We start from the raw sequence: 27,467 nt of genomic DNA on the forward strand, positions 1-27,467 counted from the left end.
GGGCATTAGGTGGTTGATGAAAGCACCTGAGCAGGGAAGTGATGTTACTAAAATGATACTTGAGTAATTTCTCCTAGTCTGCTGAATTGTTAAAAGGTGAGGCTCTAGAGAAAACCCATTACTCATATGTGAGGCAGTGAGAAAAACCCCAGTGGTAGAAAGGAGATTGGAAAGGGGAAAACTTCAATCCTGACGGTTATCTACAGACACTGTGTCATTTAGCCTTCAGTGAGGTAGGCCTTAGTCTCATTTCACAGAAGGCGAGGAAACCAAAGCTCAGAGAGTATATTAATATGCCATGGAACCAGAGTTCAAAGCCAGGTTTTCCAGGCTCTAAGGCATGTTCATTGTTTTAGTTTTAATAATTGATTGACTATGAAATATCTGGGGTGAAATTGAAGATAATTACAAATTGATTGCATATGATTGGGAAAATGTTAACATTACTGAAAACAAAGCCAGCTTGCAAAAGATAATAAATTTAGCTTTCTGTGTATTGAATTTGAGGCAACAGTGGGGAACACAAGTGCCAATAGGTATGAAATAATTAGAGATGTGGGTCTGGAGCTCAGAGGACAAGTGTGGGCTGAAGAGACGCACTGGCAAGTTGTTGTAGAGGATCTGCACCCAGTATGAAAAAGCAATAACTTAGAACGTAGTCAGGAAAATTCTAAGGGCAGGATTAGAAACTGGCGTCAGTAAAAAAGACAAAAGATGGAGCAAAAAAATAACAGATGAAATAAGGGATATACATGTAGGTTTCTTTTTTGAAAATAGGGTCTATCAAGTACCACTGAGCTCAGAGAGTTTCAGGTGTATGTTTGTGCAGATATGTAGATGGGAAGGAGGGAGTCAGAGGTGAATGAATGATAAGAGGCAGGGCGATGTGGGAGAGAGACTGGCCTGGGTGGGAGTGGGAAGATGTGGATTGCGGCACCGACTCTGTTATTCTGTCACCTTAGTAAAATCACCAAACACCTCTAGGATTCATGTAAATTTTGAAGTAAGGGGTTTAGTCAAGGTGATTTCCAAAGGTCACTCTTAGTGTTGAAATTCTAAACTAAAAGGGAATAAGTTTCAAAATACATAGACAAGATTAGGTACACAATTTTATATCTAGCGTCTACTGTGTCTATAATTTATGTCTGTGTCCATGTGTTGTGGGAGTGGGGAGAAAACATGATCTCTAGCATAAAATTAGAGAATTTAAGAGATGCTCACAGATAACCACAATGTAGAAAGTCTGCATGTTACAAGGAAGAATTAAAAGTCTTTGAAAACTCAAAGAAAGAGACGTTTGCATCCTGGAGACGGGAGGGAAATGGTGAAGACTGGAAAGACCTAGCAGAGAGCTCTCAGGAGCCTTCCATGGTGGAGCCATGGAAGCAATTAGTGAGAAGCAGTTCATTAGTGAGTGAGAACAGTGGTGACCTTCACTTCTTTTGTTGAAGGTTATTATTTAAAGCAAGGCAAACTTCAGGCTGGTGACCAGCCTGGAATTGAGCAGGGCCTGAGTCAAATCTGAGGTATGCTCTGTACTAATTGTATGATCTTGAGCAAAGTTCTTAAACTCCTATCTTCAGTTCCTGCATTTGTAAAATGAGATTATTTTCAGTACTTACTTCATTCACAAGGTCGCTGTAGGAAATGTATGAGATAGTGCATTTAAGTTCTTAATGATGTGGGCATGATACTAAGTACTCAGTAAATGTTAGTCATGGTTCCCCTAAAGAGCAGGTAATATTAGACCATCTGTTCCTGACTCTGGAAGGTACCATTGTAGGGGAGCACTGAACTGGATTACCAGACCTTGGTTTGATTTTTGGCTTTATGTTTAGTTTGTTGTTCCTCGGCAGGTCGGCTGTGTATTGGGATACCCTCTAATCCTTAGCCAGGCTCTTTACAACCCTGCCTTGCCCTTCACTTCCTGCTTACACTGGGTTTACAGATCATCCGCTAGTGAAAGTTTAGGGTCTTTTCAGTTCTCTTTTGAGCACGCGCCTTGTCCTGGGCATGAGTGGCTTTCTAATTTCCCCAGTATATATGACCACTTTTGAATGCCCTAACTTTCCAAAGAAACCATCTCCCTGGCTTTTCTTACCTGCCTTTAGGCAGTTTCTTGCAAGTCCCAACTGTAATTCTTAGCCCTCAGTGGCTGTGGGTTTTTCTGATCATCTTACAATGTCCACCATTACCTGTATCTATTTCCTCCCTAAACAGCACTACTCAAAAGATACCTGAGGACTCTTGTGAGGATCAAATATGGGACTTGTAAGACTTTTACCAGAGACAATATACAGGAAAACTTATATAAGGAAATATGTTACTTGTTTTGTGAGTCACATCACAGTTACCTCAGAAGGATTTTTAAAATGATGGGCAAAAAAGTTTAACATATACATTTTTCTTGAGCTTCATTTCTACCTACAAAAATGTAACTTTTCTTTTCCATTGTAGGTGTAGAAAAATGTTCTCTTCCTTTCTAGGCTCTTTGGCTGATCTAATTACTTAATTGACATGAGACAGAGTAACAGGAGAAAAATTTAGTTTTGTATGTATGGGAGCCCCATAAAATGAGACTTGAAGTAGTGACCAGAGCTGGAAGCTTTTATATCTTTTATACAAAGAGACAGTAAATTTATGAAGAATTGACAGGCAGAGGGGTTTGTGGTTGGGGTAGTGGTGAAGAAGTGACAAGGTTTATTTATGGACTCATCAGCCCTAAACTCCCTCTTCTGGTACAGGGATGGAACCCGTCACAGGGGAGATTTATTGCCTGCTTTTAGAGGAACAAAAGAGGATCAGAGTGTCTTTCTGTACTAGCTGTTTCTCAAGCACCTTTAATTCAAAATAGTCAATATGCCAACATGGCATATTTGGGGGGTGGTATATTCTGAACCCCTACACCACCAGCCTGAGTAGTTTTCTAGCTTAAGAAAAAAATACTGATTTTACTTCAACAATTTATTGAAACTTTTTGTATTACACATTTACTGAAAACATTTAAAATACCAGTGAGACAAAAACAACTTAAAAAAAAAACACACATACAGACAAAACACCTCTTCTAGCTGAGGTAATTGTTTAAGATTCATTGTCAGATCACAAGTTTTTGTTACTCTATTATACAACTTGGTAGCATATCAGTGATACTTAATGACTCAAGAGAAAGATATTGTATATCCAGTTTACATAAGAGGGGGAAAGGGAGAGGGAGAAGAGACAAATATATTGAAATTGAAAGAGAAGAGAAAGCAGAAATGCCAAAGTTAAGTATCACTTAAATTCTAGTGCAATGTGAATTGTTACCAAGGGGGTTTTATTTGCTTATATATTATTGAAAATAATTAATTCACATCTGGCTATCTTTTCAAGAACTGGCAGAGTAGTCTTTTGTGTTCCAGAAGATCGAGTAAGCAAACTGGGGGCAAACATCCTCCACAATCTCAGTTGAAAAACCAAGTATCAAAGCAGTGTGTTGTATTTTGTGAGCAGATACATGAATGTACAGAAATACTGAAGCATTTTTGTCCAGTCAGTAAAGTGAATGCTTCGTGCAGCTGTAACAAAGCCAGTGCTGCAAGGAAAGCTGTGAGTGGTCAGGCACATGTGCAAAAGTGAGCAAGACCTCTCACCTCTCCAGTTTTCTTTCTGAGAACACCAGCTAAGTTATCAAACCCCACAATCCATAGTCACTTTGAAATTAATTTTTTCTCACTATTTCATCTTTACAACATCTAGTGCTGGAGTTTGGAGGCTTTAATTGTTTAAACCTAGAGATTATTTTTCAAGAAACCACAAAATAGAGAAGAGTGTCTCGAGGGAGATTTATAAACATGATTTAGTATATCAATTCATAAATTCACTTAACATAGTAAATTAATATTTACCAGGTGTTTTAGTTTTTAATTCCTTTGCTTTCAGACTATCTGACTCAAGAAGCCCTATAATGTAAGGCAAGCACATTATACTTCAGCTCTATGGCCAAAATCTGGCTTATGTAAGAGGGTCATGGGTACTGGAGAACATTTTAATAGAATCTTATTCATGATACTATTAATCATAATGAATTAAAATATTTGGAACTATTATTATCTTAGGAAATGTAGCCCATGGGTATTTGATTTTGGCACCGATATGCTAAGGAAATAGAGCAATTTTAAAAAGGGAGAGTATGTCAATGTTTGTTTCACTTACTGCTTTCTAAATTCAGTGATAACATATTTGGCCAGCATTTAAGTGCTTGAATTTTAAAGATTTGTAATATTTCAACTCATTTTGAATGGCACTAAAAAATTAGTGTTTTACTTGCCGCATTTCCATTTTAGTTTTAACATTAATTTGTATTCTTTCTCCAAAGAGACAGAAAATAAGACCAATCTACTTGTATGGTTCAGCCTATCAGTCTTGTAATGATTCCATGTTGAGACAGATTTGTATCACTGAATCTTCATGGCAACTTCTGTTCTATCAAATCATCTGGAAATATCTAATTTTAAGCTGGATAAAGGACCCCACAGATTTTCACTAGTAGATACTTGATCCCATTCAAATTCTGTTCTAGAAATTTTCAGAAGTTTACTCTGGTCTGAAACCATCTTCTTTGATTATAATAAAAATGAAACGCTTTTAGGAAGTTGGACATATAAATATCTAAAAATTTACTTAGTAATTAAAAAAGAAATGAAAACAATTCAAATGTCATAAATTGGACAAAGTAAACCATAGTCTGAAAGAATAACTGTAAAATATAACATTTGATTTTATTTTTCACCTCTTGGTGGAATTTAAAAATGGAAAACTTAGGTGTTTTAGTAATTAAAAAAAAACACACTAGACAGTATAGAGAGTTGGTACATATATACTGTTTTATGCTTTTTGGATATCATTTTTTGGTTCCAATATTATTAATCACAAAAAGTAACCATCTCACTGACATTTAGCAAGTGAAACTGATCTCCATTTGTATGCAATCTAGGTTGGACAACATCAGTGCAAAGTCACTGTACTTCAGCATGCTAAATGCTTCCTAGTAAAAGTGATGACTCACGTAAGGAAATGAAACTTCAAAACGTTTAATGATGGATCAGTCAAATGCATATCATTTCACTATACAGAGTCTCACCCACCAACTTCAATTCAGGAACAGATAGAATTTTTTTTTTTATTAAAGTGATTAACAACTTTTTTGCTTATTACTTCTTGAAACGTACTTCTTTTTCTCATCCATAAAAAGAAAGGACAAACTTCCTTTAAGGTTTCTATTTTTCTTCAGGATGCATCCAAGCAAGTTTAAATAAAAGGTGATAAGGATAATCCTGCTTTTTCCTTTACGTGTATCTAGTTACGAGAATTAAACTATAAACAAAAACTACAAGAAAGTAAAAATCGAAGCCATTATTTAATGATGACTATACGGAAGGCAAGAGGCACAGATTCCCAGGTGAATTTTAATCGTGTCTCCTCTAAGGCAAGTCATTCAAAAGTGAAAGGCAAGTGACACTCCCTTTAATAGACAGTTTGTAAATGTGGAAACAGGAATAGTTGCCATGATTATTTTGTATTCTATCTCTGTTAAGAGAGGCTCTAAAAATAGCCTGATGATTCATAAAACTAGGTAAGCAAATCAAACTTAATAAACCTATGATGAATTTTAAGTTGCTGGCGCTGAAACGGCGGGTTTGGATATGGACAAATATGCTGTTTGCCTTAAATCATTTGGGTACCTTGGCTTTTCATGTTTTATCCTGATATTGAAGCAGAAGGTACATGACTTCATTTTATGCAGTAACCTGATCTAAGAGTGGAAAATTTGTAGGGATGAAGGAAATTCCAAGTTATATGTATGCATACAAGTGGCTTTATATAATAAATGTACAGCCATTAAAGTTATTCAGGGACAATGCAATTTAAAACTCTCAGTTCCTGCTTACAGACTGCCAAATCTAACCCTTCTTGTCTTTATCACTGATACCATAATTTATTTGCTTAAAGGTAAACTATGACCTGCCACTACACACTATATTAGGAATGGCATACCAGTATCAATCTAGAAGGCGAAATAAACATGTAATAAATATTAAAGTCAGATGAAATAAATTCATCTGTGTGAACTTTTGTTTTCAGTTTGCTGACAAATTTTTGCTTCTTCCCAACATCATTTTTAGTTCAGCATGAGTGCTACACTAGCTAGAATTTAATTCATGAGTGTTATTTTTATTGTTTTCAAATTTGGAATACTTGGAATCCAAAATATATACCTATGCCTTTTTTAAAAAGTGAAGAGTCAATATAATCAGCGTGGGCTACCAGTTTTACTTTCTAAACCATTTCCCACCCCCACTATTTCACTCATATCCTTCATAATTTCGTAATGAAGTATCCAGATGATGTCTTTTAGACTAACCAGGAGTCTAAATGTCAAACACTATTTTGAAGAAGTGTAGAGTAAATAATTTTGGTAATCTGTAAAACAGCTGCGTGCAGCGTGTACTGTATTACAACAGCACCAAACCCTTTATAAAAGCCAAGCATTCCTTCCTCCTGCCTTATGGTATTGATACAGTCTCTCATTCCCTCATACTGTGTATTAATTGGAAGCACTTCATAGCCAAGGTCTGTATTGTCAATTATTGTGCGTGTTCCTTGAATGTGAAGGCGGTGCAAAACTGTTTCCAGTGGGTAAAGTATCACATCAGAGCAAAGACTGGCAGCAAAGTTAGCAATAAGCTCTGGAAAATAAGCATCCAACATACTCTGCACCGGGCTGGTGCTCTCAGCTAGGTGGCTATTGTAAGCCTTTCGCTTTAGAACTAGCAGGATGATCTTCTGAATGATGGAGCTGATGATGTAATGAAGAACCCCGTGCAGCACCGTCGGGAAGACCAGGGAAAGCAGCGGGAGCAGCCGCTTGCTGTGAGGCACTCCCATGCCTATCACTCTCCCAATTCCTTCTTTAATGCATTCCAGAATTCCAGCATTGTCTCGAATTATCTCACTCTGAAATGAAGGTGATGAGATGAGGAAAGGTTAACGTTTGCTTATTCTGCCCCAAAGGAGGATTCTTTTTAGGTCCCTTTTAAATCCTAATAGACTGACTAGAGTGGAAAAACATCAATGGTTGGCAAACTTCGAACGGTATCCCAGCGTTAGATCATTTTTTTCAAATAAAACTTCACAAAACAGGTAGCAGTGAAGCTGGGACCTATTCTTATTGGGGAAGGGAAACAGCGGAAGAATGTGGAGGGGACCTCCCTGGTTTCCTCACCCTCAAGAAGCTCCTGAGAACTCATTTTGAAAAGCAGTAACCACATGGCTCTAAAGAGGCAGCTGAGAGTTCTTAAGCGTGTGTTTAAACCCTGCCTCCGTCATGCACTTGCCTTGGTTCTGTGACCAAGGCAGGTTAGCTGACTCCTTCTAAGTGTCAGTTTACCATTCTATGGAAACAGGATTAGTACTACCTACCCTTTTAAGGCCAGAGTTGCTGGGGGCACTAAATGCAAAAAGGCCTGGTACCCAGAAGGCACTCAATAGATGTCAGTCATTATCATCTGCAGCGTCTCTACCTCTTTACAATTCTGGGGATATACATAATTAAGTTTGATACGGGTTACAGAGTCGTGGACAGGCAGAAAAGGAACAGCTAAGAGGCCAATTTGGCTGCAGCAATGACTGAAGAGAAGAGCATAAAATGAAGTTAGAAAGGTGGTCAGGGGCCAGACCACGCCACTGTGCAGACTCTGGCCTCTAGTCAGATGGGAACAGCCAGTTGGTTTTAAGTGTGAGATGGACAAGATATAATTTATGTCACACTGTTGTGCAGAGGAGGATAAAAGCAGAGGCTAAGAAACCAGTTAAAAAAGTTACTACACACTCCAGAAAAGATACAAGAGTGGAATGGACTAGCAGGTAGCAATGGAAATAAAATGCTTCAGCTGTGCATATATCCTAAAATTACAGCCAACAGGAAGGAATTACTGGTGGATTGGGGTGGGAGTATAAAAGAGAGAGGTCAAGGATGACCTCAAGGCTGTTGGCCAGAAGAAGTGGAGGAGCAGCAGTGCTGTTTCTGAGTTGGGCAATGCTGCTAGCGTAGCAATTTAGGGGGAGAGGATCAAGAGTTCAGAAATGTTAAGTGGAGTTTACATTCTAGACTACAAAGAAAAGGTCTGAGCTGGAGGGTTTTCAGTACACAGAGTATATTTAAAGCCACGAGACTAAAATGAATTCATGTTACCTAATTCATTCACTGACCTCTGGCCCCCTTGCCACTCTAGTCTATTTTTAATACAGCAGCCAAAAGAGATCCTAATAAAGACATAAGTTAGATCACTGCTGCTCAAACCCACAGAGACTTTCCATCTCCCTCAAAGTAAAGGCCAAATTATTACAATGATCTCCAATGTCTTGTATGATCTCCTCTCCTCTAACCTCTCAGACTTCATTTCCTCTGTTTCTCCCTTGCTTAGTCAGTTTCAGCTGTATCAGCCTCCTTTTTGCTCTTCAAACACGTAAGGTACAATCCCACCTCAGCGCCTCTGCACTTCCTTTCTCTCTGCTTAGAATGTTCTTCTCCCAAATACTGATGTAGTTCTTATGTTCAGATCTTTCCTCAAATGCCCTTTACTTCTCAGTGTGGACTTTCTTGATCTTAAAAAAAAATAGTGACTGATCCTCCCTACATCTTATTTAATTTCCTTGTTTTACTTTTGTTCTCTCTAGCACTTAGCATCGTTAAGTATACTTTATATTTATCTTATTTATATCTGTCTTCCCCGAAGGAATATAAGTGCTATGAGGGCAGAGTATTTCTGTTTGGTGTGGTATCCCCAGGGTCTACAACAATGCCTAATATAGGTTAGCACTCAATACATTTTAAAATTTAAAACTTTTAAAATATTTTTTTAAGATTAGCAGTTAAGGAAGATTAGCTGAAAAGGTAAAGGCAATAAAAACCCTGATTTAATACTACACTGAGAAGTCTGAAATTGATCTTAGGGAATATGGATCCTTAATCTGCAGAAGGATAGCTATAAGCCTTGCAACTTAGGGACGCTAATCTTGCACGAGAATGCAGAATGGACTTTACAATGCAGGGGCTAGAACGAGGACTTTTGGTGAAGACGGAAGATCACTAGGAAGTTCAGACTTAACGGCTTCAGGAGGTGCTCTTTAGATCTATGTATGAATGTGTATTTCTCAAGAGAAAGACTGTTCTCAAAGACTTCTGAGCTCCCCAGTTGGGCAAAAAACACTGAAGCTGGAAGAAAGAAGCTAATGTGCTAATATAACAAGAAGGGATGAGAATGGTGGCCTCTCAGTGGGAGAGGCAGATGATCTCAGATACTCACTTAAGTTAGAACTGAGAAGGCATGATGACTGACTGGTTATGAAGGATGAAAGAAATACAAAAATCAAGACTTTCCTAATTTTTAAAATTCATATAAAGATTAGAGTTAAAAGGAGTCATGAGAGTAAATGAGTTCTCCAGGATAGTGAATATGGGATAAAAAACATAGAGGGTCAAGGACTGTGCCTTTGGAGCACAGGAGAAGAGATGGTAAAGAGATTATTAAAAGAAAAGGAAGATGTTCAAGAGAGTAAAATTGAAGAAGGGGAAAAAAAAGTTCTAGAAAATCAGACAAATGGAGTAAGAAGGAGGCAACTAGTAGGTGGAACCTGAAGCAGGAAAAAAATATCCACTCGGGGTGGATACTGAGTTTTTAAAACAAACAAACAACTAACAGAGAGTGAGCTGGGCACTTTACATAAATAACTCATTTAATTTTTATAATTCAGTTAAGACCATTTTTTGGATGAGAAAACTTAGAAAGATTAAGACATCTGCTTAAAGTCACAGATTTAAGTAGAGAAATGTGATTCTGATATGGGTCTGTCTAAAGCTAAAACTTGCTTCCCCCCATAAAACATGCTGTTTAGGATTTTTTTTTCCTTAAATAATAAACTTCCTGCTAGTTTTTTTCCTTTTCTGTAAAATCAGACTATCTCACAGAGTGGAATGTAAACTGCAGCCCCATCTAAAGGTTGTATCATTTCACATTGCCAAATGCAAGGAGATAGGGAAGGATATTTGGGTCACAAGACATTAACTTCAGTTAATAATTCTAAAAAATAAATACATAAAAAAATCAATGTTGGGGCCAGAAAAGCAATTAAGTGGAAAAGAGTAGAAGAGGAAAGGCTGATCCAGTGAGGTTTTTGTAGACAGAGGAAGCTCATACACAATGAAGACAAAAATATGCTAGAGGATCTGATGTTGAAGACAGAAGACAGGTGGGAGACAACTAGCTGGATTTTGTGTATAGGTAAAGTTAAACTATCTCACAGGTTTAAATATTGGAATGGTGAGGTGAGAAAAGTATCTTAATTCAGTATACTCGAAGCGCCACCATGTGGTTAGAAATAGTAAAACAATTTAAAATGCCAGCGGGAGATTGCTTTAGCTTTGTACACTTAACACAGCATAAAATCAAATGTTCCTTAAAAGGAGTATTTAAAAAGAACGCTGTTAGTAAACTACCTATGGAGACTACCTTCTCACTGTTAGGATTATTATCCATCATGTTTTATACTCAGGTAATTAGTAATTTACTGTCCCATAAGCCATAACCATTTGAGTTATAAGAGGGTCTTAAAAAGTTGAAAAAAATCCCCATAGATTTTTTGTATTCAGAGCAAGTCATAGATTGGGTTCTGAGATTTCTAAATGAAGAATATAGCAGCCTATGTAAGGGATAAAAAGAATGAAAAGTAGAAGTGTGAAGTAAATTTGCAAAGGAAATAAGACATACCAGCAATGTGCCTGGTATATAATCTTTGATATATATGTGGTATCTGCGAGATAAAAAGTTTAAAAGGATGCTGTGTTAAATTTTTGTTACTCTGTCAGACATATGCAATATATTGGATATTCTAAAACAGTTTTAATTAAAAAATGACAATAAAAAATAGCTCACCTGTACTGTTTCAATTAGACTTGCTGAATAAAAAGGCATTGCCACTATATAAGTTAGTCTGTAGAAATTAAAACAAACTTATCAGTATACTGAAACAAGATGCTTACACTAACTTTTAAAATATCTACTTTAATATCAACATAATTCATATTCAAGTATAAATAATATTTTTAAGGTTTTTAACTATTAATACCTATAGCCTAAAGATACATCAGAGACCTGTAACATAAGATGCTTATTAATAGTAACACAGGGACAGCCTGCAAAGAAAATAATTTTATTTTAAACCAGTAAAATGTAGGCTTGTCTATGATTCATGTTTGGGCATCTACCTGCTTATAGCTAATGTAGCCTATAAATCTGATATGTAAAATTAGGAAGAGGGATCCATTCCATTGCTCGCATTTTCAGTGATCTCTGAACAAGTCTACTGTTCTATTGTCCTATTTATTACCATTATCCATTCCCAGATTTCCCACCCAGCAGAGCTAGGCCAGTTTCCAATGGTGAGTGAAGTCCCCTTTTATTATTAAAAAACAATATTGTACAGCTTTGCAAAGTTGCTTCCTATTGTCACTATTTAGACATAGTAATATTACAACTTTGCAAGCCTGCAAAATATAGTTATTTAAAATAATATCAAGGTGGGACTTACCTAACCCTATGGGCCAGGTCCTGGCAAGTAGTGGTTTTCAAGGTGAATGGAACATCACTAAGTAATAATGTGCTGGAATGTCCCACAGAGGGAGCCAGCAAGCTGGGGGGTTTCCAATTCACAATCTTCAAAAAAAATTGAAAAGTGAAGAGTAAAATTCTAATCTACAAAAATGGTCAGTGTTGTAATGTCACTACGTGCCCTTAAGACTACACTGTAATGACACTAAGGTTTTGAGTTTGCTCATCACCATACAAATAAATTTGTATGTATGTCTGCTTACTAATAAAATAATAACATAATAATCATAATTTTCCTGGCAATTTGGGTTCAACAAGTTGAAGACCTTTGAAAAATTAGGTTGTGATTTCAGCCTTTCAAATTAGAAAGATTATTTAAAAGATAATGTACATTTCAGGATTTTATTCCTTGACTCTTTGTTACTTTTCTTATGAAGTTCTAGTCCCACAAATATTTCATTGCTCTACTTTCCTTCACTACATTTATTTAATAAGATTTTTTTCATTTCTAACACTATGAAAACTGATGGAAAATTTCAATATAAATGCTGCTTTTGATACTTACGATTTCAGTAGAAGGTGTTCTCCTATTTGTTTAGGATTCCATTTATGTGAAATCTCCCTAAAAAATAAATTTAAATAAAACAAAAGCCATGTTATCTAAAACATCTTGAATTAGCCCAAATTTCAAAAAGGTAACCAATTTAAAAATATTTTTTTAATCTGCAGGAGAAATACATTCTAATGGTGAATATTTTTCTCTCGGGACACCCACCAAACGATTTTAATGGGATGAAAAGAAAAAATATATAAGGTCTTTCTGTATGAGCTGACAGATGGGGCTGATAGGGGAGGAAGAGTTACAACTGATTATAACAATGAACATGAGACATTAGAGGAGGAGATGCAAAAATGACAGACTGAGGAAAACAGAATGGATGGGAAAAAGAAGCAAACAAAAAAAACAGGATAAAGTAAGAAAAAAGTTTTAAAATGTATGTTAAGAATGAGAATTAAAAAAAAAACAGAACAAAATTAAGTAACTGTAATGCAGAATGACATACACATTTGTGTAGCACCTAATTTCCAAAGTGCCTTTACTTATTATGATGACATTACTTCTGTAACCTTTATTAGATTCTGTTATCTTTTTGAGCTCCTACCGTATGCCAGGCATTGTGCAAAGTGCTTTGCATGAATTACTTCTAACCCTCACAATGACCCCATTACCCCTTTTCATAGATAAGGAAATAGGCTCAGAGAGGTTCATAACTTACCCAAAGCCATGCAACTAGTTAGTGGTGGAAATGGGTCTAAACCCTGGTCTCTATGACTCTGTACTCAACCTGCCTGCCTCTCATCTCACTTGATACAGGAAGGAATCCTGGGAGATATGCAGAGCAGATATTGTTGTATTTCTTTTACTTATGAGAAAAGTGAAGGTCAAAAAGATCAGAGAGATATGTCAAAGGAGACAGGGAAAATGCCAGGTCAGGAGCCAAGGTCTAGGACTGTGAGCTTCCTGCTATTTAGATGACTTCTGGAAACCATAAAAAGAGAAGAAACAGAAGAGAGGCAAGCTGAATGAAGGACAAAAAGGGAGACAGTTAAACGAAGAGGAAAGTCGAAAAGGAGAAAAGAAAATGGAGAGGAAAAGGGAAAATAAGTAAGGATGCAGAAAAAAATGAAAGGGCAGACAGAGGGCATGGAAGAGAGGGGAAGCAGAAAGGCGGAGTAACAGAGAAAAGGAGAAGGAGTGTGCAATCAAGGGGAGACCGGCTGCCACCAGCTCCCCGATGAGACTGGCGCCCACTGTACCACGGCCACGGCAGGTACCTAAGAAAAACATTTTCTATTTGAAATGAGTAAATATGACAAGCGTGAAGAAGTAAAGGAATAAATATATTTTATATTAAAAAGGTGAAGAAAATGAATCACTAATAATGTAAGTGTTCGAAAAGGAAATTCAGTACACTTAGAGCATGGGTGGTATGTGAACTTTTCTACATGTTTCTAGGAGACTGAAAAGTCTGCAGAGAAACTTTCAGCCAACAGAACAATCACCTTGGATTTATAAGACCTTTTGAGAGTGTTCTGGGTCATTCTGATTAAATTAATACCAGAATACTATATTAGGCCTGAACAACTACAGAAAAATATAGCTGGAATAACATTTAATGATCCTGATGAAAAATTAAGCCACCCATCTTATTGACAGTGACTTTATTATTATAAAACAAAATATGCTAAATGGTTTGTAAGTCATCTGGCACTGCTATTATTCTAATTACTATGGCCTCAGAAAGGGTTACCACAGGTTATCATGGCATTAATTTTGAAACTGTTGTTAACATTATGGAGAGATGGGTCTGTAACGTGTGGTTCTGTAAGGACTGGACCAACTCTCCTTTCAATACTGATTACTACTGCCAATTCTTAAGATCATTATGATTCTTAAGGTAAAAAGAGTGAAAAAAGAAATTTAAAATTAAGTATTAAAAAAGCCTAAGACACTTTTCCTTGTACCTGCTCTCTGCTCCTTTACAAAATGGGCCACAGCTCTAGAAATTTAAATTAGCACATATAAATGCTTCAGGAAAGAGGGTAGTGTAAAAACCTACTTGCGATTAAACTTCTTTTATATTTCATTACAATGCCAAAATATGTAAATATATTTAATTCACTATTTTTACAAGCTAAAGCTGCCCTTCAAATGGGCAACAAAATTGAGAAGCGACTTGCTTTTTAGTTTTCCATTTGACAGACTAACACATATTCACATGTATAATCAATATATAGAAGCAACAGAATTTTTAAGTAACTCTTTATGCAGTCTTCACTTTCCAGTGCCTCTTATTTTCCCATGCTCAAATAGCCTCCCTCTTAAAAAAGAAAACATCTTCCCTCAACCTAACCGAAACACCTCATATTCCAGCTTCTTTTCACAGCCAACTTCCTAAACTTGCTATTTCTGTGTCCTAACATCCCACTCACCTCTGAACCCACTCCAGATTGGCTTCTTCCCTCTTATTCTACCAAAACAACTCTTCCCCTGGTTTCCATGACCTCCATGTCACTAAATCCAATGGACGTTTCTGGGTCTGTACCTAATCTGGCCTTTCAGCAGCCATCAGGCACACGTGTTCCTCCCTCCCGCTGCAGCGCTCCTGCCCCTGTACTCCACTGGCCCACACGCGTCCGGGTTTGCTCTCCTCTGGTCTCTACTTCTGACTCCTTTGCAGAGGCATTTTTTCTTAACCCAGAAACCTATTCTGGAGTTCCTCAAGCCCTTTTCTTGTCTTACTTTGTATGTGATACTCCTTCTCTAAGTAATCTCATCCAAGATGATGCTTCAGAAGTTCCCAAATCTACTATCTTCAGTTTAGACTTCCCTCTGTATCAACCTTATATATCATCTGTCAACTGACATCTCCACCTGGATGTGACAAAGTACCTGAAAAGGAACTGGTCCAAAACCAAACTTAGGATTTATCTTTCCTACTCTTAGACTCTTTTAGTGTTCGCTAATTGAGAACTGTTCATCAGAAAGGAAGTCTATTGAATTGGAGAAAGACTTCATTACATTTAAAATAGAATGTGTTTAAAGTCAGTGAATTCAGAGGAGGCATCAGGAAAAACAGACAACATGAGGAGAAAACAGTAAAATGTTTATACTGGTACAGCTACAAACGTAAGAGGAGTCAAACTAAGTTGGAGTTCAGCCAGATGGGTTCTGTGAGGGACTGAATGACACAGGAAGCCTTGGTTAGAGGTGCTCCTTGTGTTAACGATATGAGAAATACTGCATGAAAAGAAAGGGTACTTCAGGGTTGAGCAACACAAAGTCCACCTTACTCTGCCCGGGGGTAGGTTTGGGAGGGGTCTGGGCAGCAGATAAAGAGGTCGCAGATGATGCTCCTGGGTTACATACATGTTTTTTTTAATACTACTGAGAAAGTACAAGCTTGGCGACCTAGTAAGCACTAAAGACTTGCTGTTTCCCGCAGATGTGACCATAATCAGTGTAAGAACGCTAAGCACTAGCGAGCACACACTGCCTCACCTGCTGCACCTAGTGGTCACCGAGCAACCGAAGACCCTCTGTCTAGGAGGCCCTTGAGCCCGTCCTCCTCATGGAGTTAACTTCTGTGAAGGGCTCTGGGTTACCGCTTTCCTGCCTTGTCTGCTGTGCCTATGTTTTCCCCCGAGATAGGTCAAACCTGCCCAAGGAAGTTAGAATTTAAAAAAATGTTTACACTGTACTTCAGAGAATGGCTTCCTATGACATCCAGTTACATAAGCCAAAATCCTAAAAGTCACCCTTGACACCTCCTTGTCTATCACTCACCACCCCTAATCCATCACCAAGTTCCACCAATTTTACCTAAATTTATCTCGAAATTATCCATTTACGTCTATCCCAAAAGATCACTTAGATTACAGCTTATGAACACATACCCTTTTATGTACTTGGTCTTCCTGCAATCTTTTCACCTCTAGTGACAACGACCCTTTAAAAACATGAATCTGATCATGTCATTGACTCTTCAATATTCTTAAAGTGACCCACAAGGCCAAGCAGAGACGGGATCTTACTTTTTCACTGCTCTCCATCCTGCTCTGTGCTCCAGCCATATGAGCTTTCCCTGAGCAATCCATGTTCCCCCCTGCAAACCCCCCTACAACTGTCTTTGCCCAAAGTGGCCTGTGTCTCCTGATCGCCATTCAGATCTCAACTTATGTGTCATTTTGTTAGTGACACTATTCCTAACCCTCTAATACTCTCAGAGAACCATATTCTTTTACTTTACAGAACAAATCTCAACTTGTAATTATTTACTTATTAGAGGAAGTATTTTACTTAATGTATGTTCCTTACATTAGATCCTAAGCTTCATGGCCACAGGTACCTTTTACTGCTTCTCCTCATTGTATACCTGATTTCCAGCACAGGACCTAGCACATAGTAATTACTCAGGAAACATCAGGTAAATAAATCAGTGAATTAATGAGTAAGCTTTATTGCCAGAATTCATCCAAAGAGAATACAAGAAAGATAACCTTTTGCATCTTCTTTAATAAGATGAAAAACGACCAAGATAATACATACCCTTTGAGGTATGAGAGATATGTCTGTATGTCTATAGGGTAAGAAAGTTAGATAGTAAAATTTAATAAAATTCTGTGCTTTTCCATTCCCATTTCTCTTTTCCCTTTCCTTCCACCTGAAGTTAAAGTTACTACTTCATCTCTGCTTTAGAGAAATGATGTTACTTGCCTAAGGTCCCACAACTAAAAAGTGGTTTGACCAGGACCTATAGTGTTCTGACTGCAAATACAGAATTCTTTACACTTCTATGTAGAAATTCCTGAATTTTGTTAAATTCTTATAGAATTTTGTGTTTGTGGGAGAACTTCAAGAACATTTGATGACAAATACTATCTTTTGACTTTATCCTGTGATATAAAAAGCAATGGGGTGAATAAAGTTAGCCAAGGGCAGAAATTCAGATTTTTTTAAGTATGAGAGGGGAAACTTTTAGCAGACCGAATGTTTTTTTGTTTGTAACATTTAGCAAAGCTATGTTAAAGGAATTTCAAGGCTAGGCAGTCCTTTGAAATCAATCACACTGGCAAAAAGCTGGATATTAGTCTCTTCTGCCTTTCCTTCCCTACAAAGACTGAATCCCAAGATGGAGACGCTACTGGCTGCACCTTCAACTACCTCGCTTCCTTGTCAACCTCAAAAATGTACCCTCCAGGGGCCAATTATGGATTAACAAACCATTCAAAGTCTTTAACTCCATCCCTGGGATTTCTTGTTGATACAGGAAATCACAAAGTCCTGTCAATTAGCACCTAAACAAATTTATGATCTCCAACCTTATCTATTCACATTCTTTTCATACTTTCTTTGTAAGGTTCCCCTTCTGTTATGCACAGTTGTGACTGTCCCAAACGTCTACTGTTGTTCTCATACTTTTCTGCTTTGACCCCAGTCTTATCCTTCTTTCACCTAATGAACTCGTATCCTGTTTTAGAGAGAAAACAGGTCCAGCAGCAAATATCCCCTATTTACCTACCCTCTTGTCCAAAAGAATCTACAATTCTAATTCTCTTCTCCTGGCTTCTAGGACACTACTGTCCTATAGCTGACTGCTGTTTCAATTTGTTTTGTGAACATCTCTTACCACTCTCCTCAACTGCCTCTCCTACCAAGCACACATACTCTCATGTGCACTCCAACACTGCCCAGGATTCTGTCCTTGGTCCACTCTCTGTCATTGAGTCTAACCTTCTCCTTAGAGAAATTCACCCATCCTCATTCTTCAACTGCTACTTTTGTGCCACAACATTCAGAGCTATGCCTCCAGCTTCAAATTTTCTCCAAGACTCTGATGCAGGTTCCAACCAGTTACTAGACAAGTCCCCCTACATGTCTCACAAGAATCTCAAACTTTGTTTATTGACAGTTGCGTTCCTTACCTTCTTTCCCACTCCAGCTTACTCTTTTTGTATGCATTCTCCAACTCAGTTCCAATCTAGAAATCTGTCACTGCTGATAATTAAATGTCCCGTAACCCCATTCCCAATCTATCACCAATTATCAGTTATACTTCAGAAATGTCTATCAAGCTCCTCTCTTCTGTTCTGTTCCGTAGTTCAGAGCCTTCTCAGTCTGGCCTAGATTACTGTAGCAGTTCTTCACAAGTCTCTGTCTCTACCAGTCCATTTTTTTTTTTAATAACACTGTCACTTGAGTATATCCTTGATCAAAGAACCCATATATTGAAGGAAAACAAAAAACAAAAAAACAAAAAAACAAAAAAGACCCCTTAAATTCCCAACTCCATAGACAATAAAGCTTAAGTCACTTACAAAGGCAGAATCATGCTTCAGTCTAGCACCTCAGCCTCTTTCTGTGCTGTTCTACTGAATACTGCCCAGTATGCCAAGCATAAGACACTTCCAAACCCAGACCTTCCAACTTTCATAGACTTGGGTATGCTGTCACCTCTACCTGCTCACGTTCTCTTCCAAGTTAATTCCTATTCATAATTCAAGATCTAACTCAGATTTCAGTTCTCTTTTGAAATCTTTGTCAATAACTAACTCCACACAGTGTCCTTTGGACTCAGAAATGGGTTTGTTTAATTATAGCACTAATCACAATGTACTAAAATTTGCTTACTAGTGTCTCCTTCACCAAACTAGCCACTTAAAGAACAGGAACCGCGTACACACTCATGTTTGTTCCCCAGCTGATAGCTGCTGACACACAGAAGCAGGAGCAGAAAGACATATCTCAAAGACACTAGAATGGGAAGCATAGTCTTAACACACACTAAGTCAATAAGATATAATTAATTAACTTCATTCTCTGTCTCTCCTCCTCTGTTGCTACTTCAGAAAAGTTTTCAAAATCAAGATAGTTTTAGAAATTATCATATTCTGTCATATTTTTAATATGAAGCTAATATTGAGAAAATGCCAAAAAGGTACCTTGGTAAAGGTGTGAATTCACTGATTATTCCTTCTGCTCCGAGTGTGACTCCCTGGACAATAAATGTACTTCCCATTCCTTTCCAAAGGGCTCTTGGACCCTAAAACGAACAAAATTTGTTATTTCTGTTAATGCCTAAATAAGAAACACAAAAAAGGTCTTAATAAAACTTGACATTGAATGTTTACTGAAATTTTCCAGTAAGGCATTAGTCTAATGGACATTTTAGCAGAGAACCACAACTAAACTAATTTCGATCATTATTTTAATATCTGACAGGTAGTCTACATTTAGGCCAAAATGAACACTCCAATTACGTATTTCTAATATAGATTAAATATCCCTAATATTTAATTAATTTTGGCAAAGGTGTGAATTTACTGATTATTCAGTGGCATCAAAAAGATGTCAGTACCATGTTAAGTTTTAGGACAAGAGTACAAATAGTTTATTACAATATTTTTAATAACTAAATTAAAAAGAATTATTATTGCTTTAATTACTACTAAGGCCAAATGGTATTTATATTATAAAATAAATAACTTTAATAAAATGTATAAGTGAGTTCTCACCTGAGTTTTGTTGAAGCTGTACATAATATTGATGACTGTAAATGGAGTGAGATGATAATGCCGAGCATGGTAATTAACCTGTAAAAAAGATATTTCACGATTATATTCTGTTATTGTCTTCTCAAGGAATAACAAGGCATGAAGGATATATAGTGGAGTCATAGCATAAACAAGAGTTAAATTGGAAAGTCAGCATAAAATACACATAAACAAAATTACCCTGGAAGTGCTTTAAATAACTTAGTAGTACAGCAAGTCTGGTTATACAAATGCAGCCGTGAAGACTAAAGAGGGCCTTCTGGTTTGGTATTTATGTTTCCTTAAACCCTAGAATTACATTCACTGTGGCAAAATGCTCATGCAACACACAGGAAACACAAAGAACTCAGGGAATAGCAGATTTGTGTCTCCCAAGGGCAAGCAATAAGCAGCTATAAACAGTTGGTAAATTATGAAATCAGTAAAGGGGGTCAGAACTAATACTTATTAAGTGCAATAATAAAGAAGAAAGTATCAGAATGCGTCCTACATTCTGAAAGTATTATTTCATAAAATGTTTTTTTAAGTTACTCATATAAATGTATACATTGGATTATAATGTAAAATGTATGTCTGAAATCACTGTTCTAGGGAGCATACACTGTTCATGCTATTTAAATAGCTATTTCTTTCTATATGCTTACTTTTTGGTGCTAAACATAAACAGCATAATTTGTAATCATTTGTATCTTTTCTAACTCAGTTTTCTAAGAAGTTCTGTTATAGGAGCTTTCTGCCACAGTGTGGCTCACTGGCCTTCAAGGGCCTCATTACCCTTTCAGGGGGTCGACAAGTTCAAAATCATTTTCTTGATTCTAGGGCATCGTTTGCCTTTTTCACTGTGCTGACATTTTCAGTAATAGTGCAAAAGCAATGGTGGGTAAAATTGCTAACTCTGTAGCATGAATCAAGGCAGTGGTGCCAAACCACATTTTTGTACTTATTGTGTTCTTCATCTGACTCACTTGTAAAGAGGAAAAAGCCACTTTCCCTAAAGAATGCCCTTGGTGAAGCTGTAAAATATATTAATTTTATAAAATCTTGACTCTTGACTACACATCCTCTTTCTTATTTGCATAGTGAAGATAGCATCATAAGGAAAAGAACTTGTCTGAGGGGGTTGTAAGCTGAACTAGCCACTTTTTTCATGCAACATTATTATTTCTTCTGGAAACAATAACAGACTATAGTTATTCACACTTGGGACAAACATGTTTTTAAATAATGAACAAAGTGGGCTTGTTCACTGAAAAAATACATTAGTTATTTGTTGCCAATGATAAACTTGAGCTTAGAAGCAAAAATGAGAATTCTGGAAAACATATCCAACCAAAACCTAGAAATACTCAAGCACTTTTCTGGTGAGATTGGTAGTGGTTTTAATGATGGTAGTTTTTGATAATATAAAATCAAATGAAATAACATTTACAAGATCTATATATAACTCAGTAAATAAATATTTTTCAATTAATCAATGCATGATATAACAGAATCATGCATGGGTAAAAAAAAATCTATTCAACATGCAGTATAGATAAATAGATTTTTTTTTCTTTTCTTTTCTTTTTTAATTTAACTATAGTCAGTTATAGTGTGTCAATTTCTTGTGTACAGCATAATGTCCCAGTCATACATATATATACATATATTCACTTTCATATTCTTTTTCACTCAAGATATTGAATATAGTTCCCTGTGCTATACAGAAGAAATTTGTTTTTTGTCTATTTTTATATCTAGTGGTTAACATTTGCAAATCTCAGACTCCCAAATTTATCCCTTCCCACCCCTTTCCCCCCATAACCATAAGATTGTTACTATGTCTGCAAGTCTGTTTCTATTTTGTAGATCAGTTCATTAGTGTCCTCTTTTTTCTTTTCATTTTTTTTTAGTATAGATCAATAGATTTTAATGTAACAGAGTATAAAAAGTTAATTGATGTGGTTTCAGATTTCACACTGCAAAGAACCTTTAAGAAATTATCACTTATTGAGTTTTGGTGTGGTATCAAAGAAGAGTATCTGCCAATTATCTGAAAAAGATATAAAATATTCCCATCTTTAAATGGGTATGTATTTAAGGCCAGACTTTTTGGTTACTTTCAAAAACAATGTGTTGCAACAGACCGGCTACAGCAGATGTGAAAATCTGGCTCTCTTCTATTATACTAGACATGAAAGATATTTTCAAAAAGGTAATAGAGATTTTTCATAAAAATATTATTTACATTAGTGTCTAATGAGTTTATTATTTTAATGAATTAAAGAAACATATTAAAAATTTTCCAATTTTGGTTTCTGAAATGGCAAATACTGACAGATTTAATCCATATAAACAATAGTTCTTTGGAGACTTCAATAGTTTTTAAGACTTAAGGGCTTTCAAAAACCAAAAAAATTTGAGAACTGATACAGATTTTGGTACACTTCACATGGAATAATGGTTACAAGGTTTCAGACACTTATCTGAGGTCTGTACTTCAAATCAGGGTTAGGATTACTTTTTAGAAAATCATAGAAAGTGTATTTACCTGACATTGGCGGCGTAGAACAATGCAAGGATGGGCCAGTACATTTTCTGTAAAAAGACTAAAAAGGAATAATTTATATTTACAACATATTTAATTTAATTTACAATGTGTATGTATCTGAATTTATTCTTCAAGAATCATGCATTATTCTTAAAAGCAAAAAAAAAAGCTTTTCAAATGTCTGGACATGTTTGCAAATCATTCTGCCAATAACAAGATTCAACATGAAAAAAACTAAAGCCAGATTTGCAAACTGGTAAGCAAAGGAAACAATAGATAATAATATGTACAGTGTAAAGATGAAACTACATCTTGCATGCCTGATATAGAAAACTCATTTCCTAAACAATTTAAATGCCCCTTTCCCCTTCTTTCAGAGGATGTCTGAAACAATATTCCTATCAGAAGAGTCATCTGCCCTTCATGAACTCCATTCTATAAATTTTGGATTTGACATACTTTGCACTTAAGTTATAGGGATTTTAATGACCATGTAAGTGAAACCTAGATGCTATGTTGCTAAATATCTTGTTATAGTTTGAAATGTTCAGGAAAAAGTTTCAATACACAACTACTTTTTTTGGAGGGTAAGACAAGATTGTATTTTATTTTATTCTTTGGATAGATACAAGAAAGTTCTTAAAATATTCCTTACAAAATTATTTAGTGATTATAAAATTAAATGACTATTCGCTATCCTTATTGGGAAAAATCAAATTATAGATTTTAATAATTTTGTTCTGCCAAGTATTTTTCAATATTTAATCTACTGTTTCAAAGAATCCATCTAAAGGAAACAATATTAGTCACTGAATGTTACAAATTATAGAAATTAAAGAAAAAACTTTAAATAAGAGAGTGAATTAAAAATTTTTTCATAAAACATTACCTTGCAAGTCCAATACCAAATCCAGCAAATCTATTCAACTGTTCTAAAATAGAAGGAATAAGATTACTCATAACCAGTATTTAGACTTACTGTAAAAATAACAAAAAATTTTCTTTTATTAACATGATACTCATTTAAACTTCATGTCCCAAAGTCACATTCTGATAGGGGCTAGGGAGTCCATTTGAATGAGTGAAGGGTTCTATCAGGGATTGTGGCAAGCTGCAAGGTGTAGACCTTCTAAAGGTACAGTTGCTTTTCAGCTCCAGTTCATTGTTGCGACACGGGACTGTAAACCCAGTGTTTCAAAGCTGTGATTTTTCTAAAGAGATGGTCTCATTTTTATATAGTATCTTCCAATTTTAAGATATCGGCAACTATTTTTAAGAGTGTTAAAATGTTGCGAGGATCAAATCAAACACCTTTGCAGGTAGAATCTAAGGGCTCCCAGTTTTCAACTTCCATACAATTTTTTCTAGAGAAGGCTCTGACTGATCCTTGCACCACCTTTATCTCCTATGTTGTAAAACTAGTCATTCACTGTTGCTGGTGGAGAGCATCTATGTTAAGCCAATAGTTGCAAGCAAAAAAAAAAAGAAGAAAATTACTAAATTGAAAGAGCACTTAGGGTAATTGAAATGGGTAAATAAGGCTCTCTTCTTTTTCTCCCCAAATACTTTAACAGTAGCTGCTTAGTTACGTCTCTGTGCTAGGCTACTGTGTACATAATGTGCTACTGCTGATGGCATATCTCTAGCCTTATTAGAAGAGTTTACAGCTGGAAAAATTGCTATGTATATGTCAAAACAGAAACATTTTTTCTTCTCCTTGACTAAAAAGCTCAAAATCATAATGGTGAAATATCACAACTCCAGGACACTAGACATTAAATTTCAGCTATAATACAGTATTCCCAAGGGGTACTTTTTCTCTTCCTCTTTTCTCTCTCTCCTCTCTTCTCCAGTCCCTCTGTCTCATCTCTGCTCTTCTGAATGAAGTTATGCCCTATTTCTTGACAGTCAGAACAAGGCCATGTAAACAGTCTCTGGAGAAACCATTTGGTTCACCCTTGCCTTGAAAAATGTATAAGCCAGATAGAGGCTTCTTTTGCTCAATTAAGATACTTTCCTCCTTTCAGCTTTTCCTTTTTTTGTGTGTGTACAAGCCATCTCCTAGTATTAACAGAATATACCACTGACATTTTCTGGAAGATAAGGTTTACTATTGTAAACCTCCGCTTCCATCCTCCTTGAAAACTTACATTCACCAGCCTCTTAACTGCTGTAAAATCCCCCATATAACCCTGGTTATTAAGAGCTCCTCCTCATTGTAACCATCCAAGCATCAATTATGAAAAAATTAAAAACATCACCTTTACTGCCTAAGAAGGTAACTGTGTAGCAACCGTACATGCACTCTGAATTATTTAATTTATAACTTTCCAGGAATCCTTCTGGGACCTATAGGGAAAAAAACCAAAACTAGCCAGAGTGAAAAAAACTGTGTGACACTGAGTTAAGTCACTGATCCTCTTCCATCTATCCTCACTTGATGATAATGAAAGTCTATTCCTCCCAGTAACCCAAATCAAATAAATATTACTGTACTTCCAAGTCAAAAATCAAAGAAATGAGGATAAAATTTGTGTCTAGAATACACATAATATTAAATGATATAATCTATTATTCTAACAATTTCAGGAGAGTGAGAAGAGGCAGTCATTACTTCCATTTTATGAATACAGAAGATGTTGAGAACACCTAGGTCATAGTGTCGCAGTTAAAACACAGGTCTTCTGACACCCTACAGAAAATAACTGTCTCGATTCCAAAGTCTTATCTTGAAAATGTCCCAGTGTCTTTTACTCTTAAGTGGAGTTTAGGTCAGGAAAAGGAGAGCAGGTGGTGGGAAAACACAGGAATACTTTGAGGATCTAGAAAACAGACACAACCACTAGGATTAAATGGGAAATGGAAAGAAAGAAAGGAGTATTTTTTAGCCAACTTTATGCTCCTTACTGTACTAGGCACCACTCACACCTCATTTCATTTAACACTTATAAAACCTTGAGTTATTTTTATATACACCTTAAAGGTGAGAAAACAGAGATTACAGACGTTAAGAAAGTCAGCTTTTAAGAGTGGTAGAGACAGGTTTAAGAGCAAGACTACCTATGCTGGAAAAAAGCCTCTTTCCACAACACAAAGGCACCATCGATTAATTTTAAATCAAGGAAATAGAGCTGCCGGTCAGTTAGGTGTTGTTTCCCATGATTCCCAGTAAACAATCCTATTTCCTTCTTTCTTGATTGAGGTCATGGGATGTAATACCCTCCCAAATTCCAACCGTGCAGCCCACAGCTAAGGCAGGTGTCGTTTTTGGAGGTGATCCCGGAGATAACATTAGTGTGAGGAAGAGGGAGGAGGCCCGCCGGAGAGGCAGAGGACGAAAGGAGGGCAGAGGGTGTGGCGCTCGATAGGCCGAGAGGCCGGGAGGCGGGACCCTCCGCGCGGCTTCCGGGGTCTGCAGGACCCGGCGGCTGCCGCAACACTCCGCCCGCCCTCCCCTCGCGCCCCACGTCCCTCACCGCTGCTCTGGCCGGGCACGCTGCTGCCGCCGCCGCTGCTGCCGGGAAAGGGTTCCTCTGCGGGGCCCTCGAGCGGGGTGGAGGGGGCGGGCACGCCGTAGGGCGGGCTCTTCTCGCCCCAGTGCAAATTGCGGCTACCAGGGATGTCTGGGGGAGTGGTCACCCAGTGGCTCAGGTCCGACGCGGAGCTGAAAGACCTTGCAGGGAAAGCGCCGCCAAAGCCCTGCTCATCCCGAGCGCCACCCCGATAGCCTAAGCCATCGAATCCGTCGGGGCGCCGCGGATGCATCGCAGACGGGGCAGGATGGAGCGTGCCCACCCGGAGCCCACCACCACTGGGGCCACGGCGACCTCGGGCCGCACAGCTCTCCCTCGGCACTCGCCGCGTCTGGGGAAATTCTGACAACCGGAACTCACGTTGCAAACCCGGAAATCCATTGGCACGTGATCGTAGCCTCTTCCGGCGGCCATTAGTGACATGGTTGCTAGGGAGACGCGGCAGTAACCCTTGTAACTGTCGCCCTTAAGGAGGAGGTGGGAAAGTGACTGTGAGGTTAGTAGAGCACAGTACCAAAGAGATGTAAAGGAATTGGTGTGAGAGGTGTGGCCTGAATGCGTGGAGGTCGAATAAAGGTATTTCCTAGACGGAGATAACGCGGGGGTGGAGCTGACGCCAGAAATCAGATCTCGGCCAGAAGTGTCAGGCCCCACACAAAGGCCCCAGATCTAGGTCTTTTATTCCCTCGCTGGGCTAGTAGCCCGCCTGCTGCGAAGGAGCCGTTAGAGGTTAGAGTTTCGGCGTGTTTCTAACGTTCCATCTACCTTTGCCTCCCGCACTTAGCCTTTTGGGTAAAATCTATCGAGAGATCTGGTTCGGCCCAGTGAACCCGAAGTACTGTGGACGGCTAGAGCAAGCGTTCGGAAAAAAACGTCGCAGGAGAAAACCCTCCCTTCCCCTCCTGTACCCTTTTCCTGCTTCCCCCCTCTCTCCCAATATAAACTACTCTCCAGAATTTAGGAATTAAGCATTTTGCTTTTCTGAGGCCACAGAACAACTATAGTTTTCTGTAGCTTCTCCCCACTCCCCCCGTCCCGGTGCATCTAAATCGCGCAAGGAATTTAAATCCCAAACGATATCGTTCAAAATCGAGGCCCTAGTTGAAAATTTTTTGAAGACTTCTGAAGAGAGTCCCCTACTACCTGTTTTTATTAGCTCCATGGGCTCTCCAGGCACCATTTCTCCCCCTAGATCTGGTGGAGCCTGACATGGGTTCTTCCTGTGTCCTTTCTGCCCCACTGGGCGCCAGGATTCTGAGGGCTTTCGGAAGAGAACCCTGACGGACTATTCCCAATCTTCGAAGCGAACTTTAAAGTAATAATCAACTTCGTCTTGAATGGGATGGCATTTTTTAATTTAGTTGTAATGTAGGTTGGGCACACGTATTGAGTCGTTCCCTTATTAAGTGTATCTTGTGTTAACTTGAGTATTAATGCCGAATTACTGGATAACTAATAATCAAGTTACTGGACATGGCAATAAGCATATTTCTGTGTTGCTTAGAAATGGGATGGCTCAGGTTCAAAACTTAATTATTTGTTAAAAGAAGGAGAAAAAGGCCTTTGTGTTGTGTGTGTTTTCATATAAAAACAATGGCATCTCACAATTTTACATCCACACTAGTGGAGAAATGATGA

General features: G+C 37.6%; 2 protein-coding genes across 9 annotated transcripts in view; one reads left to right on the plus strand and one right to left on the minus strand.

Annotated features, from left to right (window-relative positions):
- Positions 1-4,845: 4,845 nt before the first annotated feature.
- Positions 4,846-27,067, minus strand: SLC25A46 (solute carrier family 25 member 46). Of its 3 annotated transcripts, XM_072958294.1 has the most exons (9): positions 25,516-25,705; positions 24,558-24,645; positions 23,186-23,228; positions 22,297-22,354; positions 19,728-19,805; positions 19,155-19,255; positions 12,217-12,273; positions 10,977-11,034; positions 4,846-6,999 (listed from the first exon to the last, which is right to left on the minus strand). In XM_072958294.1, the coding sequence occupies exons 2-9, from the start codon at positions 24,595-24,597 to the stop codon at positions 6,421-6,423; spliced, it is 1,014 nt and encodes a 337-aa protein (XP_072814395.1). In that variant the 5' UTR covers positions 24,598-24,645; positions 25,516-25,705; the 3' UTR covers positions 4,846-6,420. The 3 variants fall into 3 exon arrangements, with proteins under 3 accessions (XP_072814395.1, XP_072814396.1, XP_072814394.1); XM_072958295.1 differs by lacking the exons at positions 24,558-24,645; positions 25,516-25,705 and adding an exon at positions 26,973-27,067; XM_072958293.1 differs by lacking the exons at positions 24,558-24,645; positions 25,516-25,705 and adding an exon at positions 25,773-26,192.
- The window catches only part of TMEM232 (transmembrane protein 232), a 246,282-nt gene continuing 245,052 nt past the window's right edge, over positions 26,238-27,467 (plus strand). For 5 of the 6 annotated variants that reach the window (XM_072958289.1, XM_072958292.1, XM_072958290.1 and 2 more), the window contains exon 1: positions 26,238-26,325. The gene's annotated coding sequence lies outside the window, so the exon portion shown is untranslated. Of the gene's footprint in view, positions 26,326-26,384; positions 26,406-27,467 lie in introns of those variants that run through there. The other variant, XM_072958288.1, reaches the window with a different exon arrangement.

Source organism: Vicugna pacos, chromosome 3 (genome assembly GCF_048564905.1).
Source record: "Vicugna pacos chromosome 3, VicPac4, whole genome shotgun sequence".
In the NCBI taxonomy this organism is placed as follows: domain Eukaryota; kingdom Metazoa; phylum Chordata; class Mammalia; order Artiodactyla; family Camelidae; genus Vicugna; species Vicugna pacos.